The sequence below is a fragment of the Pelecanus crispus genome, chromosome 17, assembly GCF_030463565.1.
Source record: "Pelecanus crispus isolate bPelCri1 chromosome 17, bPelCri1.pri, whole genome shotgun sequence".
Taxonomy (NCBI): domain Eukaryota; kingdom Metazoa; phylum Chordata; class Aves; order Pelecaniformes; family Pelecanidae; genus Pelecanus; species Pelecanus crispus.
Genome location: NC_134659.1, coordinates 3,473,310 through 3,489,743, shown reverse-complemented (window position 1 = coordinate 3,489,743; position 16,434 = coordinate 3,473,310). Strand labels below are relative to the sequence as shown.

Genomic DNA, 16,434 nt, shown 5'->3' with positions numbered 1-16,434 from the left:
ACCCCCCCGTCCACCCCCAAGCACCCCCTAAGTCCCCAGCATCCCCCCCATCACCCCCTACAGCCCCCCCAAACCCTACAGCAGCCCCATCGGTCCCATTTACCTCCTCCAGCTCCGCTGAGCTGCGTTTGTGCCCCCCAACGAGGCCCATCCAGTGCCCCCCTGAACCCCACTTACCCCCAGCCCCATGGGGACATGGATGCCCCTTCCTGCAGCTCAAGCAACGAGTGGTGACCATACACAGGGTGGGAACTGGGGAGCAGGGGGAGAAGAAAGATGCTACTGCCCTAAAAAGTGTAGGGAAGGCTTCCAGGAGTAAAGGGCTGGGAGACGGAGCAAGCAGAGGTCCCCAGAGCCACCTCCGGTGTGAAAAGCTCAGAAGAAAGCAGGAGCAAGGGATCTCAGCCTCACCCAGCTCTCAGATGCAGGCTTCAGTCCTTAATTGTAATTAAATGCATTTCCAGAGAGAGCTGTTGGTTGTGACGGGCGTTCTTGGTATCTCTCCGGTCTCTTTTCAGCCTTGTTTAAGTTCTCAGCCTCAACAACTTCCTGAAGCAGTGAATTCTGCAGTTTAATTAAACATTGCAAGAAAAAGTACTTCCTCTTAATCAGGTTTGAATTTCCTGCCCTGTCAATCCCAGCGTGGGAAGCGGGACGGTCTCTGCATCCCCATTTTACTGCCTTTCCAGGGGAGTGGGGTGAAACTCTGGGCAAGACCGGAGACCCGGTGGCTCGGGCACCAAAAGCTTTGGCTGATGATTTGTTCCGACTTGTCAGGAGCTCGTCCGGGTTCTCTGCTTTCAAGGGGGATGCATCAAAGCGAGACGGTGGTAAACGCCTGCTGACTTTGGGCTGGTATCTGAGATCTGCCGCAATCTTGGCTTGGCTGCGGCAGCTCCTCTAATTCTTGTGGAGCGCCTTGAGGAATTAGAAACGGCTCGAAGGGAAATAACCTGATTTAAAAAAAATTCCTGTGGTCCCAACAAATATGCGTTTCCCTGTTGCTATTAATATCTCAGACCTTGATCCTCCTCCAAATACTCGTGCATGTGTTTAACAGCTTGCCAGTGAGCGGTCCCTTTGATTCTGGACGTGGGAATGTTTGCTGGGACTGTGAATTATTAAAGGTGAAAGATGCTTTCAAATGCAACACGCTGACTGTGTTTTCCAACATGCTTTATTGCCTTCCTGGTGTTTCTCTCAACCTGGCAATGAAAAATTCATTTCCAAGTTTGGAGGAGAAGTTTGAAGTGGAGTAACACTCATTTTATGCAACACCTTCGGGCACAAACTCAATCCATCTGATTTCTAGTGGAAGACGACAGACATTTCTTTCAGTCTGTTGTTCTGGGAAGCCTTTTCTTTTGCAGATCTCTCTTCTGGGCCCTGTTCAAGCTCCCTGGTCTTTCTCTGCAGCACAACCATGGCACAGTTTGAAGGTATTGCTGCATTTGCTGCCATCTAATGGGAGAGTTTAGCCTCGGCAACCTCAACTCCTTACTCTTTTGCCAGCAAATAAAAACGTTTTTTTAGGCAATCCAGCTACCACTCGGCAAAGCAGCATCTTCCATGCATAATCCCGGCAAAGTTAGGCAAAGGGAAAAGCTGATCTGATGAATGGCTTTGGTGTATGTGCAGCTGGGCAGCTCTGCACAGGGGTCATGCAGCCAGGAACCATTGCAGACCCAGTAAAAAGAACCTCTTGGGGTTAATCAGGCTGTTAATTAACCCTGTTAATCAGGGTTAATGGTGCTTCTCTGATCATGGACCAGACTTGCAAAGTGTGCTTGGATTTATATTATTTTAAGATAAAACAGCAAAGCAGAAATAGTGAAGATCAGCCCGAACAAACAAGCAGGCCATTGTTAGATACCCCAAACACCAAATCCAGGCACAGCCCTGAAGTGAGCCGCATAAACCTTCCCGAAGAGCTGTGGTCTTCAGGCTGCTCCCACTGCTCCATCAGTAAAAATATTTTATAATGAAATATGGTAAAGAGGGATCAACATGGAATGAGAGTATAAATATATTGCATTAAGAAAAGAAAGTTTTTTAAAGATTAGTGCCAAGGGAGTATGGCCTGTGGTGGGGGACAGGCTGGGGCAAGACACGTAGGGGATGGGGGCTTTAGTAGTGCAGAGGTGTTGGAGCACCGAGCTGGGGCACGCAGAGGAGAGAACTCATCTCTACAAGACTGGGAAATTCCTGCGTCGTTGCAAAGTTGTACCCTACCTGGAGAAGCTCATAACCCTGTTTTTTCTGAGCATGAGCTTGGTCCATCAGTGGTCTCTGTACATCTCCATCTGCAAATCAACATAATTTCCAGCGGGCGCTTTTGGGTCTCACACAGAGCTGGCCCATTTAAAGGGACAATTCTGTGAGCAGCAGAACCAAGGAAGCCTGTTCTCACCTGGCTCTGTGCATCGCAGGTCTCTCCCGTGGAGATTGGTCATTGCGTAATAAGGACTAAACATAAACTGCAATTTTTCCATCAATGGGAATGTTAATTAGTCTCAGTTACGCAGGGCTTTATTCATACAGAAGTCACAACGTCTCATGGCATTGCAGTTACTACCCATCGGGGACTGCTACAAGCAGCCCCTGGACTCCAGAGCTGTTTGAAGCAGAGAAAGAGAAAACAGGTACATATACACAGGCATCAGGAGCTCTTAAGCCTTGTTTCCTTGGAAAGCTAAGCTGAAACAGAATTATAGACTTTTTTTCCCCCCCCCCAATATATAATGTTATTAGAAAACCAACTCTTCTTGTCACTATGTTTTTGTAAAGCAGAAACTGGCTACTATTATGCTTTGCCATAATATACATATAAATAATAATGGCAACAAAAAGCAAACCCATCTGAGCAGAATTATTTCCTCAAAATCTGCATGTAAGCACAGTCCTTAAATACCTCTGTTGAACTGCTGGGCGATAAGGCAACACATGTAATATATAAAAATACTAAAATATAGCACTTGTATTCTTACTTATTTAGTCTGTATGTCTGTCTTTGCAAAAATATAGCTCTCTGCATCAAGCTGTAAAAAGAAAAAAACCCTTAAAAATGTGACATGTGCTTGTTTAGATTTTTCACACTGGGTTTTAAAACCGATTCAGTACTTCATAAAGAAGCCGTCTCAGTTGCAGAAGGGCAGGGTGCAGCAGCTTGCTCTTCCCTCCCCATCCTGAGATTTGCTGCAATAGTGCAAAAATCTGCACTGGGGGCAATGCAATGCAAAGAGCTCTTGCAAGCATTTATCTGATCATATATCCCACCACCCAGTGCTCTTTCTGTTATCCTGGATGTGCTCTTGGGGCTTTTGAATTTATTTTGAGCAAAGCTTTTATTAGTTTTCTGTCAAGACCCATTACAGCTCACTGGTATGATAAACCAGGAAGGAGAAAAAAAAACTAGCTTTACCTTGCCTAACTGAAGAGACTTACAAAGTGCTTTTAGGATATATTGCATATTTCATTGTTCCAGATCAAATCCGATCTGATTGCAAAGCCAGAGCAAAAGTCACCGCTGCACAGCGGCACCAACGGCCCTAGATCTCCTTGTTTCATACGCTGGCCTTCAGGTGACTCTGGGTATTCATTTCTTCTACCCCAAGACTCAGGTTTGCTCCCTGCTGCTTCCAGTATCATTCCAGCATCTCAGACCCAGCTGGGTCCCCTTCCTGCCTCTTTCCTTAGCCTGTTTTTTTGTCTCCAAAAGAAAGGGATAAGGTTTCCTAACAAGTATTTTGCAGTGCTCGTGTGCTCTGGGATAATGGCAGGAGATGAGCGGGGAAGGGGCCGGGTGACAGCCAGCTCCTCCGCAGCGGCTTTTGCTTTCAGCATCCGAGGGAAATCGGGCAAGGCAGACGCACAGGGAGCAGAGATGGTGCCTGAGGGTTATTTTTATGCTTTTCTGGCTGTCACTGCAGTTTCAGATCACAAGGTGGTGGTGGGGGGTGTTTGTCCATCACCAGCAGCAGGCCTTTTTCTTCTGAGGTGGCTTTGGTACCTCTTCTGCCTTATTTTTCAATTCATCTTCACGAACTTTGAGTGACCTGGGAGAAAAGGAAGCAAATTAGCTGGGTATTTCCCCCATATTTTGTATTTCTGTGCTGTTTGTCTTGACAAGCATCAGTAAAGGAGGCTCAGCATGGCTGAAAGGAGTTAGGAGCCTTTCAGCTTGGCATGATTTGAGAACCATGGACTCTGCTAAAAACACCAACCTCAATCAAATCACGGACAGAATTGATTTCAGTCAACCCAGGGAGAAATCAGCAGCATCCTGAGAAGGGTTTTATTAATCTCCTTGCAATGCTAGATAGTCAGGAGACATCTTACAGCACTTCTCTCCGGCTCATCCCAGCAGTGTGCATGCTGCCCCGAGTTTTCCCTGACATATGGGCACATGGAAACTCCATTGACAGTAACACACCGGCATTTGGAGTCAAAAAAGCAGGGAGGGAGCCCATTAAACTCAGGACAGCTGGCAAAATCCAAGCACATGCCTCACCTGATTAAGCTGACCATGGCTTCGGAGACATTGTGGCCCGAGGCAGCGCTGCATTCGTAAAACATGAGCTGATGCTTCTGGAAGACACAGAGCCCAAATAGCAACGTAACATTCTTGCATTGGAATAGCTTAATATGGGAGTAAATAGCCAAGGGACGGTCACGGTCAAGGGGAAACAGAAGGACTTAAGGAAACAAATAACTCAATAACTTATTTACTGGCATGTGAGGGTGAAATCCAGCTTTTCTGGTAGCTACAACACCAACATTTAGTATTAAAAAAAAGCTGACACTGCAGACAGAACGAGACGTGATGCCCTCTGGTTAGTGGAGCGAATACGGAGATGTAACTAGATGTTTCCCGGTCTTTTGTGCCTGCCAGTGACTGGTTTGGGGGGGAAGCATTTAATCCCTTGTCCTGCTGTCTCCATTTGTAAAACTGGTCAATGGATACCAGCCCAAATCCCATAAACTTTGAAATTAAGTCAGTAAAGGTGAGCTGCTTCTCGCGTAATTTTTATTAGCCATCTACGCTTGAAAAGATTAATCGTACTTTAAGCATTTCAGTATCTATAAAACAGGATAGGGCTTGGTGGTTTAGTTATTTACATTTTGCTGGGAAGATATGTGACACTTTACAGGAAAGATAAGTAGGACTGCAAATGTTTTAATTTATAGATCTAGTCCCATAAACTGTTTTACTGGGGCAGTGCTGAGTCAAAATGAAAATGGCAAAGGGAAAGCAAGGCAGGGAAGGGTGAAAGATGGGTTCAGAGATCACTTTGCTGTGTACCGACGCACAAAAGGTAAGGTAAGGGCTTCCACCTTTCTCCAGGTCCCCCGGCTGGCAGCATCCATCCCGAGCTGTCCTTGCCTAACTCGGGTGGACAGCACGCTTCAGCAGGGCCGTGCACCTACCTTGGCCAAGCGTTCCCCCTCCTTTGTAGGGACCTGTCTCTCTGCAGCGCAGTCCGTTTTGTTCCCGAGAAGCAGAATAGTGACTCCATCTTCTGCTCCTTCCTGGGCAATTAAAGAGGGGAGGATCAGGAGCACATCTGAATCTCCCTTGGATCACAGCCAGCCATGCTGTCTAGACACACCCTGGAGCACCATGAAGGATGCCCATGGATTTGGGCTGATAACAAAACCTTAAATTATTAAACAAGTTTAACAGCATTTAAGAAAGGGATTTTTTTTTTTTTCCCCTCTTAAGTCATCTGTCTTGGTCTATTAACAGGGCAGAACACTGGAAGAGTTACCCTTGTAGTGAATTCACTTTGCGTTCAACTTCAGGAACCCTCCAGAAGATGCTCTGGCTGAGATGTACAGGCACTGAGCAAGGCAACATCCTATTTTCTTCCAGCGTTTTTAAACACTGACTTTGTACTTGACTGGAAATCTCTGACAAGAAGTTTTTAATAAGACACGAGTTACCTCCCATTTCCCAGGGCTCAAAGTGGACTATTCTTGATTTAAAAGTCCCTGCTCACTGCAGGGGGGTTGGGCTAGATGATCTCTAAAGGTCCCTTCCAACCCAAAGCATTCCACGATTCTATGAAAGGTGTTATCAAAACCACTTTCAACATTTTCCATTCCTCTGCACCAGTTTTTAATTTTAAAAAAGTTGATCATTATCATAATGGTGCTATCAACAAATTACCCCAGGAAACACTGCAAAAATGGGAAAGTTGTCAGCATCTGAATTTAAGTTCTCGCAGAACACTTATTTTCTAACCAAAGCAAAGCAGAATGCCCTTTACAAAGGGCTTGGTCACCCCCAGACGTCCACCCCTAACCGGTGGGCTTAGGTCAGGTGGGGAAATGCTGATCTCTGAGTCACTGCCAGTTCCCAGACTTTGGGGACAGAACGAGGTTTTCCTACTTCTCCCACCTGGATGCAGCTCAGCCAATACTGCACGTCTGAGAAGGAATACTCCGATGTGATATCATACATCAGCACGACCCCGTCTGCCTTCCGGAAGAACTGCTTGGTGATGCTGTGGTACCTGTGTACATTTTAAATGGTCACAGATAAGGTCTAAGGAGGTTTTGCCTAGAAGCTATCTGAAATCCCAGTGGGAAAGCTGGAAATGCACGTCTACAAAAAAGGCAAAACTCAGATTTTGCTCCTGCCCTGATCACAGAGGCTGTACAAACAGCCTGAGTGCTTATTTTTATCTTAATTACTTCCTTTATTATTCTTTATCAGATCACACACCGTACAAAGTCCCTTCCTAAACAATCCCTCCTTTGCTTAGCAAAGCCAAGAACATTCATTTCCACTAAACTACCAGAAAAAAAAAAAAGCCACCCACAGGTTGCTCTCCTTAAGCAGAGGGCACAGCACCTTACCTTTCTTGACCAGCTGAGTCCCAAAGGCGGAGAGAAAAGTGCTTGTTGTCCACGACAACATTTTTGAACCAATAATCCAGTCCTAGGAGACACAAAAAGGGATATTTTGATACTGTAGATTTCACCCCTGCAACAGAGGATGGATGGAGAAGGCATATGGTGCAGGTGTGGTCTAAGGTTGCAGCTGAAAGGGGCTGGTCCCAAGGGAACCTCTGGCTTTTAGATCTTTAATGGCTGGATTTTTGGGAAGGTCTCTAATTTCATGATGAATAAAACCAGGTTGCTTAAGAGAGGAAAATAGAGCTGAAAGGCAAAGCAGAGAGAAAAGCACTAGGGCCATTGGTATTGGTGCCCTTGAGAGGGCAAGGAGGACCTGCATTGCCTGCTTTTGAGCATCCAGGAGCGTGAAGTTGGTCATCCTACTTGGTCCTTGGTGGCAGGTTGTACAGCATGCTTGGCGTGAGCTGTAACATGCATGTAAGCGATCACCAGCAGCTTGTGGGGTGGAGAATTGTGAAGGTGACCCAAGCAGGTGCAGAGCTGTGCTGGACAGGAGCTGGAGGAGACCTACCTATTGTGGCGTTGAGGTGCGGGTTGAAGGCGTTGGCATGCAACCGGTACAGGAATGATGTTTTGCCCACGTGCGAGTCCCCAATGAACAGCACGTTGTAGATGTGGTCTGGGTCCAGGGAGGCTTCAGAAGAACCCCTTGGGACAGCTCCTGCCCCATCTGCAGTCATGGCCCCTGGCTCTCCTGGGCTGGGCTTGCCATCCTGGCTCATTTTCCACCCAACCTCTTGCTGCTTCTCCTGTTGACCAACATTGAGGTTTTCGCCCTGTTCTCCCAAGAGCTGCCTTTGAGGCTGCATGCTGCCGTTGGCTGCATCCCCCAGTGAGCTGTCTCTGAGGACCATCCCCGACTGATTGTTCCCAGCATCTTCATCCTGTTGGACCCTTGTGTGATGGGTTGACACTGGTGGCACCTCTTGTTTTGGAGGCTTGGCAGGTCCAGCAGCTACCCGCTCCGTTTCCATCATGTGTGGCGGCTTCTCCTCCAGCTGTTGGGAAGCAGCGTGAAGTCTCACCTTATCTGTCTGTGCTGAGACCTGCTCCTGAAGCTCAGTTTGGGCTTCCTGTCCCAAAGCACCTAGCCGCTGCACATCTGGAACGAGAACATCCTCCTGCATCATCGTTTCCAGCTTTAGTGTGCTGATTTGCAATGTCACCTCGGAGACCGGGGGGGCCAGCACAGATGCATTGTCATCATGGCCCTGCTTTATGCCTAGACTCTGGGTTTCAACTAAAATCCTCACCCCTGTCTCCAGCCTCTCTCCATGTACCACTTCCAGGCCTTGAGCTCCATCCAAAGGCTTCTCCTCTGCATCAGCCCTCTGTCCCCGAGGTATTTCCAGTGTCTGGGTATCCTCCAGGATCTGCCCAACTGGACCAGTGAGTGCTCCCACCATTGCTTCCAGACCAGGACCCTCGGCAGCAGCGGCACGCTCAGGATGTAAAGCAGCCTCAGCTGGAGGGGACACACGTGCACCAGCAGCCCACTCCCACAGGTCTGCGGCGTGAGCTGCCCACAGACCTGCCTCCAAGCCAGGAGTCTGGCTCTGCTCCCCTTCCCGCATACCAGCTGCGCCCAGGGGTGACAGATCTGCCTCTCTGCTCCCTCCCAAGGTTGATTTAAGCTCCTCTGCCTCTGTAAATGGCTGCATGCTTGCACCAGCGCTCCAGTCCTCCAGCATGACCAGGCTTCCAGCCTCCTCCCATGGCTGCACATCTGCAGCAGCCCCCTCTCCCTGCCTGACTCCTGCTCCCTGTGGATCAAGCCCAGGCTCAGGTGGCAGCTCTTGCTCACCCTGCCCTTGTGCCCCATCCTCAGCCTCCTCCACGAGCTCCATGGCTGCATGACCCTCCCCTCCCTGGGGTGTTTCTGGGCTGGAACCCTCATGCAGCTGTGTGTCTGCCTGGGCATCCTCTGCTTCCGTTTTCACTAGAGCCACGCTCCCTCCCTGCTCAGTATCCAGGGAGCTGACCTCACTCGAGAGCTGCAGATCTGTCTCAGTGTTCCCCTCTAGGGCCAGTTTGAGCTTGTCCTCCTCTGCAAGCAGATGCACATTGGCATCGCTGCTCTGGTCCTCCAGCACATCCAGGATTTCAGCCTCCTCCCATGGCTGCACATCTGCAGCAGCCCCCTCTCCCTGCCTGATGGCCATACCATGGGAGAGAAGCCCAGGCTGAGGTGACATTTCATGCTCACCCTGCCCTTGTGCCCCATCCTCAGCCTCCTCCCCGAGCTCCATGGCTGCACAACCCTCCCCTCCCTGGGGCATTTCTGGGCTGGCACCCTCATGCAGCTGTGTGCCTGCCTGGGCATCCTCTGCCTGCAATTCCACTAGCTCTTGTCTATCGACCTGATCCAGGGGCTGCACATCTGGAGCCATGCTCACACCCTGCTCAGTATCCAGGGAGCTGACCTCACTCGAGAGCTGCAGATCTGTCTCAGTGTTCCCCTCTGGGGCCAGTTTGAGCTTGTCCTCCTCTGCAAGCACCTGCACATTGGCATCGCTGCTCTGGTCCTCCAGCACATCCAGGATTTCAGCCTCCTCCCATGGCTGCACATCTGCAGCAGCCCCCTCTCCCTGCCTGATGGCCACGCTGTGGGAGAGAAGCCCAGGCTGAGGTGACATCTCACGCTCACCCTGCCCTTGTGCCCCATCCTCAGCCTCCTCCCCGAGCTCCATGGCTGCACGACCCTCCCCTCCCTGTGGCGTTTCTGGGCTGGAACCCCCATGCAGCTGTGTGTCTAGCCAGGAGTCCTCTGTCTCCACCATTTCCACTAATTCTAATTTATCAACCTGACCCTGGGGCTGCACATCTGGAGCCACGCTCCCTCCCTGCTCTGTCCCAGGGGAGCTGACCTCACTCGAGAGCTGCAGATCTGCCTCCATGCTCCCTCCCAGGACCAGTCTGAGCTTGTCCTCCTCTGCAAGCAGATGCACATTGGCATCGCTGCTCTGGTCCTCCAGCACATCCAGGATTTCAGCCTCCTCCCATGGCTGCACATCTGCAGCAGCCCCCTCTCCCTGCCTGATGGCCATACCATGGGAGAGAAGCCCAGGCTGAGGTGACATTTCATGCTCACCCTGCCCTTGTGCCCCATCCTCAGCCTCCTCCCCGAGCTCCATGGCTGCACAACCCTCCCCTCCCTGGGGCATTTCTGGGCTGGCACCCTCATGCAGCTGTGTGCCTGCCTGGGCATCCTCTGCCTGCAATTCCACTAGCTCTTGTCTATCGACCTGATCCAGGGGCTGCACATCTGGAGCCATGCTCACACCCTGCTCTGTCCCAGGGGAGCTGACCTCACTCGAGAGCTGCAGATCTGTCTCAGTGTTCCTCTCTGGGGCCAGTTTGAGCTTGTCCTCCTCTGCAAGCAGATGCACATTGGCATCGCTGCTCTGGTCCTCCAGCACATCCAGGATTTCAGCCTCCTCCCATGGCTGCACATCTGCAGCAGCCCCCTCTCCCTGCCTGATGGCCACGCTGTGGGAGAGAAGCCCAGGCTGAGGTGACATCTCACGCTCACCCTGCCCTTGTGCCCCATCCTCAGCTTCCTCCCCGAGCTCCATGGCTGCACGACCCTCCCCTCCCTGCAGCGTTTCTGGGCTGGAACCCACATGCAGCTGTGTGCCTGCCTGGGCATCCTCTGCCTCCACCAGTTCCAGTGCCTGAGCCTTAACTTGTAACAGTCCACACAGGTCTTGGCTCCCCGCAGGTGTTTCTGCTGGGGAAGGACCCTCACCATGTACCACAGGAGCACCCATTTCTTCCTCCAGCCCTAACTCTGGTTTATCACCCTCCTCCAGTGGTTGCACACCTGGAGCCACCCTCCCTCCTTGCTCTGTCCCCAGGGAGCCAGCCTCACTCAGGGGCTGCAGAGCTGCCTCCACCTGTGCAAGCAGCTGCACGTTGGCATCACTGCTCTGGGCCTCCAGCGGTTGCACATCTGTTCCCGCTCCGCCTTCCTGCACGTTGGTGGGTGGCGGCAGCACCTCTGCACCCGTGCTCCCTCCCCACGCCGTGTCTCCCCTCGCAGACTCACCCTGCGGCTGCGGCTCTGCCTCCCTGGGCTGCGTTACCTCCACCTCCCCTTCCTCGGCCCCGGCTCCGCTGCTCCCTCCATGCTGAGCTGGGCCTGGCCACACGTCGGCATCTAAGGTCTCTCCCCAGGACTGGACCTCTGCACCGACGTGCTCTTCCTCCAGCGTCCTGGGGTCAGGAGTCACTGTCACCTCGGGGAGGACACCGTCCCCCTGGGCTGCTCCCATTTGCACCTCACCCCAGGATGGTGGCTCTGGCTCCAGACGCTCTCCAGGCTTTATTTCAAGTTTCTCAGAGACCCCCGATGGTGGCTCAGCCTCTTCCCCTAGCCCTGCGCCCACGGGTTGCACACACTCTTCCGGAGCCGCAGCCGGGCCAAGCTCATCTGTGGCAAGCTGCCATCGCGCTGCTAGACCTGCCTTCCCAGCCTCAGGTTGCCCCAGACCTGCGTCCAGATTTCCTCCCTGGTTTAATGCCGCTTCCTCAGCTTCTCCCAGGAGCTGTGCCTTTTCCCAACCTGTTTTTTCCTGCTTCCATCCTTCTCCCTCCACCTCCATGAACGCCTGCTCTCCTGCCTCTGTGCTCTCTCCCAGAGCTCCTTGCGGATGCTCAGCCGCCTTTAGCATCAGCTCCTTCACACCAGCACCCTTTCCTTGCAGGAATAACATCCTCCGCGCCTCCTCTGGGCTCTCTCCCTGCTCTGCCCCCGGCTCCTGAGCTCTGCGGTGCCCGGCTCCCACGGACGCACCAGTCTGTGTCATGTCTGGAGCGTGAAGCTCAGCTGTGGCTGATCCCTCTTTCAGGTCTCCTTCAAACAGCTCATGACCAGCATGGCCAGGGAGGGTCTCTCGCAGGACCCCGGGGGTTGTGCCATGGGCTGCAGCTGCCTCCGGCCCCATTTGGGGCTCAACATCATCCCAGGGGTGATGGGCAGCGTCTGCGGGTGCAGGGGGTGCACCCAGTGCCTGTGGCTTCAGCTGTTTGCTCAGAGCCGCTATTGCATCATTCATCTCTCTTAGCAAAGAGCTTTGGTCAGAAAAGCATTCCTCTTTCAGAAATTCTGGGAAGGCATCCTCTTCCATGGAGCTTGCTCTTGGTGGGGTTCCCAAAATGCTTATTTCTGCTGGCAGCCTCTCCCAAACTCTGAAAAGGGCAGAAAATGGGGGGAGAGGGGGTGTCAGCCCAGCCCCTGGGTCGGGCTGCAGCTCCCTCCCATCCACTTGAGCTGGTATCGGGGGGTCTCTCCTCCACCACCTCACCCCACCCCTCCCCAAACCCAATTGTATTTACCCTCCAGGTGTACCGGAGGTTCACACACGCAGTGATGGGAACAGGGGAAAGGGGGATGCACACCCAGGGAGCCAGACCCGGGACCATATCCTGCCTGGCAAGCAAGCGTGCCTCTTCCCAGGCTCCGTGTTCACATTATCGGAGATGAAAAGACAACTCTCGGCCAGATACAGCCAGCGCCTGCGCCAAGGGACTGATGCAGGGCAACGAGCTGGGGTAGGAGATCTGATCTCTGGGATGAGAGATGAGTGGGTGGGAAAGGAGCATTAAAAGGACTAAATATCGTGTTTTGCCTGGGGAAGGTGGAGGACTTGGGTGCTTGGCACCGGCTCGCAGATGTCAAGGGCACGAGCTGAAGCTGCAGCTGTTGCCCAGGACCCCTTACACTTGGTGGGTGCTCTTGGCTTTGGGCTCGTTGCTCTGGGACCCCAGCCTGATCCACATCTTGGAGTGGTACTCCTCGCTCTTCTCCAGACTCATCTGCAGTAAACAGGGTGGGAAGAAAAGAAAGAAAAACGCTTGGAGAGGAAGCATGTCCACATGAAATGATGCTGAGCTCTCCGGCAGGTGTCCAGACATACCCACCCAAAATCTTGGGGATATCAGAACTGACCCCCTCCCCTCCCAAACATCTGCCACCATGCCGACCCGGTTTGAGAAAGCTTTTAGGAGAGGCACGGCCTCTGCTGCGGAAGCACCCCGTGCTCTTGGGCTCCCCAGCAGTCCCAAACCGAATGGTGCAAGGCCCTGGAGCGCAGACATCCCATCCCATCCCTGCGTACCCAGCTGAAGTACCTGTGGGGACAGGGGCATCTCACCAGGTGGCTCTGTCACTGCTCTGTCCCTGCAAACACAGAGCACAGGGGTCAAAATAGCAATTGCACCCTTTTCACCATGTCCATCCCTGCCCCAGGGTTGTCCCCAGCCCCAGAGGCAGCGATGGGCTGGAGCAGAACAGCAAAACCCACAACCCTTGGACCAGTCCTGGGTCCTTCTGGGTGAGGGACATCTCCACCTCCACTGGCACTGCCCTACAGTGACATGCTCAGTGCATGGTGCTGACAGTCCTGGCTTTTTTTCTGATGCTTTTCATGCCAAACCGCCATTAATCTGCACCGTGGAGACCACTGCAGCACCGTGATGGCTGAGACCCATCAAACTCATTCCCAATCCACTGCAACCCCCAGTAGAAAACCACGTAGGTGGCAGAGGGAGGTGCCGGTCACTCAGCTACTCACCTGGGCTCCTCCGCATGCTCCCGAGCCATCGTGGCCCTTGCAGTCTGCAGGCGCTCACGGGTCTGCTGGAGCTGTTGGTGGAGGTGCTGCAGGTGGTCCTCCAGCACCCGGTTGCTCTCCTCCAGCTGCCTGTTTTCGGTTCTGGTGGCTTGCTGCATGCTGCGGAGGCTGCGGCACCGCGTCTCCAGCTGCGAGATGGCAACCAGGACACTCACACCCCACCAGGACCCCCATGAGACCCATGCCAAAGAATGATGGATAACCATCTCCTCTAGACCTGGGGCTGAATTTTTCCCCCTGAGGGTGGAGAGTGGGAAATTCAACTTAGATGCTCTGGGGACAGAGGGGAGCATGGGGATGGGGGTGGCAAAGGAGAGGCGATGGAGGTCCTGTGTGACAATCTGCATCAAGGGCTGGTGGGGACAGACTGAGATCAGGTGTACAACACCATGTTACTGCTACAGGCACAGCCCAGAGACCCCACGTGCACGGTGAGGGAGCAGGGGCTGGGGCCAGCTCACCTCCATCTGTGCCATGACCAAGCGCTGCACCTCCCTCTCGCTGGCATCCAGTGCTTGCTGCAGCTCCACACCATGCTGGTGGCTCCGGGCCACGCTCTGGGATGGCAACAAGGATGTTTGCACCCACTCGCCCATCTGGGAGCTGCCACAGGGGGTTGGGGGTGCTGGGTCCCCTCCCAGGGTGGGTAGCAACGGGAGAGAAGCAGCTGGTGATCCACCTCCTGCTCCAGCCGCTGCTGCTCCTGCTGGACCTTCTGCTCCAGGGCCTCGCAGAGCTGCTGCACCTCCTTGTCGTGCTCAGCCACATGCCTGCCAGGGACAGCAAGGCCAGAGGGTGGTCAGACCCTGCTGCAGTGGATGCAGGTCCCTGGGACCCCACGTTGCCCACAGGACCTGCAGGCTGCAGCCGGGTTTGCCCAGAGGCGTTCACCCAACAAGGATGTGTCCAGCAGTCTGGGTCCGGCACTTTTGCCATCCTGTGCGTGACTGTAGAGGGAGCCCGACCCCAAACTTCGGCTCCCAGTGAAACCTCTGCTCCAGCCACTGATGGAGATGCTGAAAGCACCCAGGTTTCTCCCTCCTTGGGTGTGTCTCCACAGCTGGGGTGAGCAGAGGGCCCCTTCCCTGTCCCCATCCTTCCCACCCCGTCCCTCTCTGCTGCCCTGGTGACTCACTTGTTCAGAGTCACCTCCAAAGCCTCCTTCTTGCTCCTGGCTTCTTGGATTCGGTGCCTCATCTTGGCAAGAAAGTCCTCCAGGTTGCCCAGGAGGTGGGGTTCATCCTGCCGGAGCTTCACCCAGAGCTGCCAGATCTCCTGTCTGCAGGGAGAGGGGTGTTTTGTGGTGAGCATCCCCCCAGAACCCCCAAAGTCAGGCCAGCTATGGGATCCTGGGTCATTTAGCTCACGCCGTTCAGGACGCGTGGTCCTGGGGGACAGATGACCATTGGGGTGACCGTGATCCTGTCCCCTGCTCCTGCGCTTGGGGCAAAGACACCCCCAACCCATTTCTGGGCTCGCTGCCTGCATGGGGACCCAATGAGGGGAATACCCTGCCCTGCCCCAAGCCTTTCTGCCTAGGGCAGCTCCTGCACCCATCCTGCAGGACACCCATGGGTGCTAAACAGGGCGGCTTACTCTGAAGAGATGTTGTCTGTGCCCAGCTGGTCCATGAAGGTGGCAAAGTGTCTCCGCTCCTCGCTGTCCACCCCCTCCAACGCCGGGCTGGGGAGGACCAAGCGGACCCTCCGGGATGCTGTTTTCCGCCGGCGGTGGTCCCTGGCAGCTTTTTGGGACCTCAGGAACTGTGCTGCCGACAGATACCCCAAACCCTCAGTGCCCGGCCGGGGCGACAGCAGAGCCCAAACCCTGACTCTTCCCACCCCATGGCTTCAACGAGCTGCTTCGGCAAAATACGACCCCTCACCAGGCAAGCCATGGGCTGAGACCCAGGCATGGGGACACTTTTTGTGCCATCATGTGCCACCCAGCAAGGGGACCATTTCAGGTTCCCCCCTGGGAAAGCACCGGAGCAGTGTCCAGGATCAGCCCGGGCTGCTTGGAAGCAGCACCGGCACTTACAGAGCCCAGCAGTGAACTCCTCGGTGCTCAACCGCCCAGTGCCGGCAGCATCCAGCCCATCGAAGATGAGCTCCAGCTCCTCCGTGCTGCACGGGAAATCTTCCTCCTGCAATTTCTAACAACAACGCAAATCAGGGGGAAAAACTTGCCCATCATCCAGTCTCCAGCTGCCCTGGAGAAGATGTCCCCATCCCTTACCTGCATGTCCGAGCGGGTGACAAACCCTGCCCGGTCCTTGTCCCGCTCTCTGAAGAAGTCCTGCACCCTCTGCGCTATTTCGGATGCCCACGGCAGCTCCTCGTTGGGGCCGGGGGCTGCTGCCAGCGCCTCTCCGGAGGCCTCGCGCAGCTGCTTGCGCCGGCTGGAGCCCATGCGCCGGCCCTTGGCGGCCGCCCGGCGCTCGGCCATGGCTCCCGGCTCCGTCCTGTCGAGGGGGAAACTGGCGGGTGCTGAGCCTCGGCTGGCTCTCTCCTTGCCGGAGACCTTTACTGTAGCACGGTGGGAGATGGCGGAGCAGGACTGAGCTGGAAATTAATTTTGGCTGGTGTAAATGGCCCCCGGGTTTGCAAACAGGAAGAGAGGCTCTTATCTCCGATTGCACAGCGCAAACGGAGCCTCGACCCGCAGCGAGCGATGGCCATCCCTACCGTCCATGAGCCCAGCACCCACCAGGCAAGCGGCTTCTCCTGCCACTGGCCAAGCACCCATCCCGAATCTCCCCATGCTCCACCCTGGCTATGGAGGATGCACTGGCACCGCCGGGGCTTGAGGGCCACCCAGGAGGTGACACAGCCGGGAGGTGACACCAGCAAAGGGCAAGCCAAGGCGATGCTGGAGG

The 16,434-nt window shown here is 54.1% G+C and overlaps 1 protein-coding gene across 1 annotated transcript; it reads right to left on the bottom strand.

The window, feature by feature from the left end:
* Positions 1-3,959: 3,959 nt before the first annotated feature.
* Positions 3,960-16,004, bottom strand: RAB44 (RAB44, member RAS oncogene family). Its single transcript, XM_009482188.2, has 16 exons — positions 15,795-16,004; positions 15,597-15,711; positions 15,153-15,324; positions 14,692-14,835; positions 14,236-14,326; positions 14,018-14,113; positions 13,497-13,684; positions 13,054-13,102; positions 12,644-12,738; positions 11,717-12,111; positions 7,433-8,023; positions 6,862-6,943; positions 6,401-6,515; positions 5,428-5,529; positions 4,511-4,587; positions 3,960-4,055 (listed from the first exon to the last, which is right to left on the bottom strand). Exons 1-16 carry the CDS (start codon positions 16,002-16,004, stop codon positions 3,968-3,970), a joined length of 2,610 nt encoding a protein of 869 aa, XP_009480463.2. The 3' UTR covers positions 3,960-3,967.
* Between the last annotated feature and the right edge of the window lie 430 nt (positions 16,005-16,434).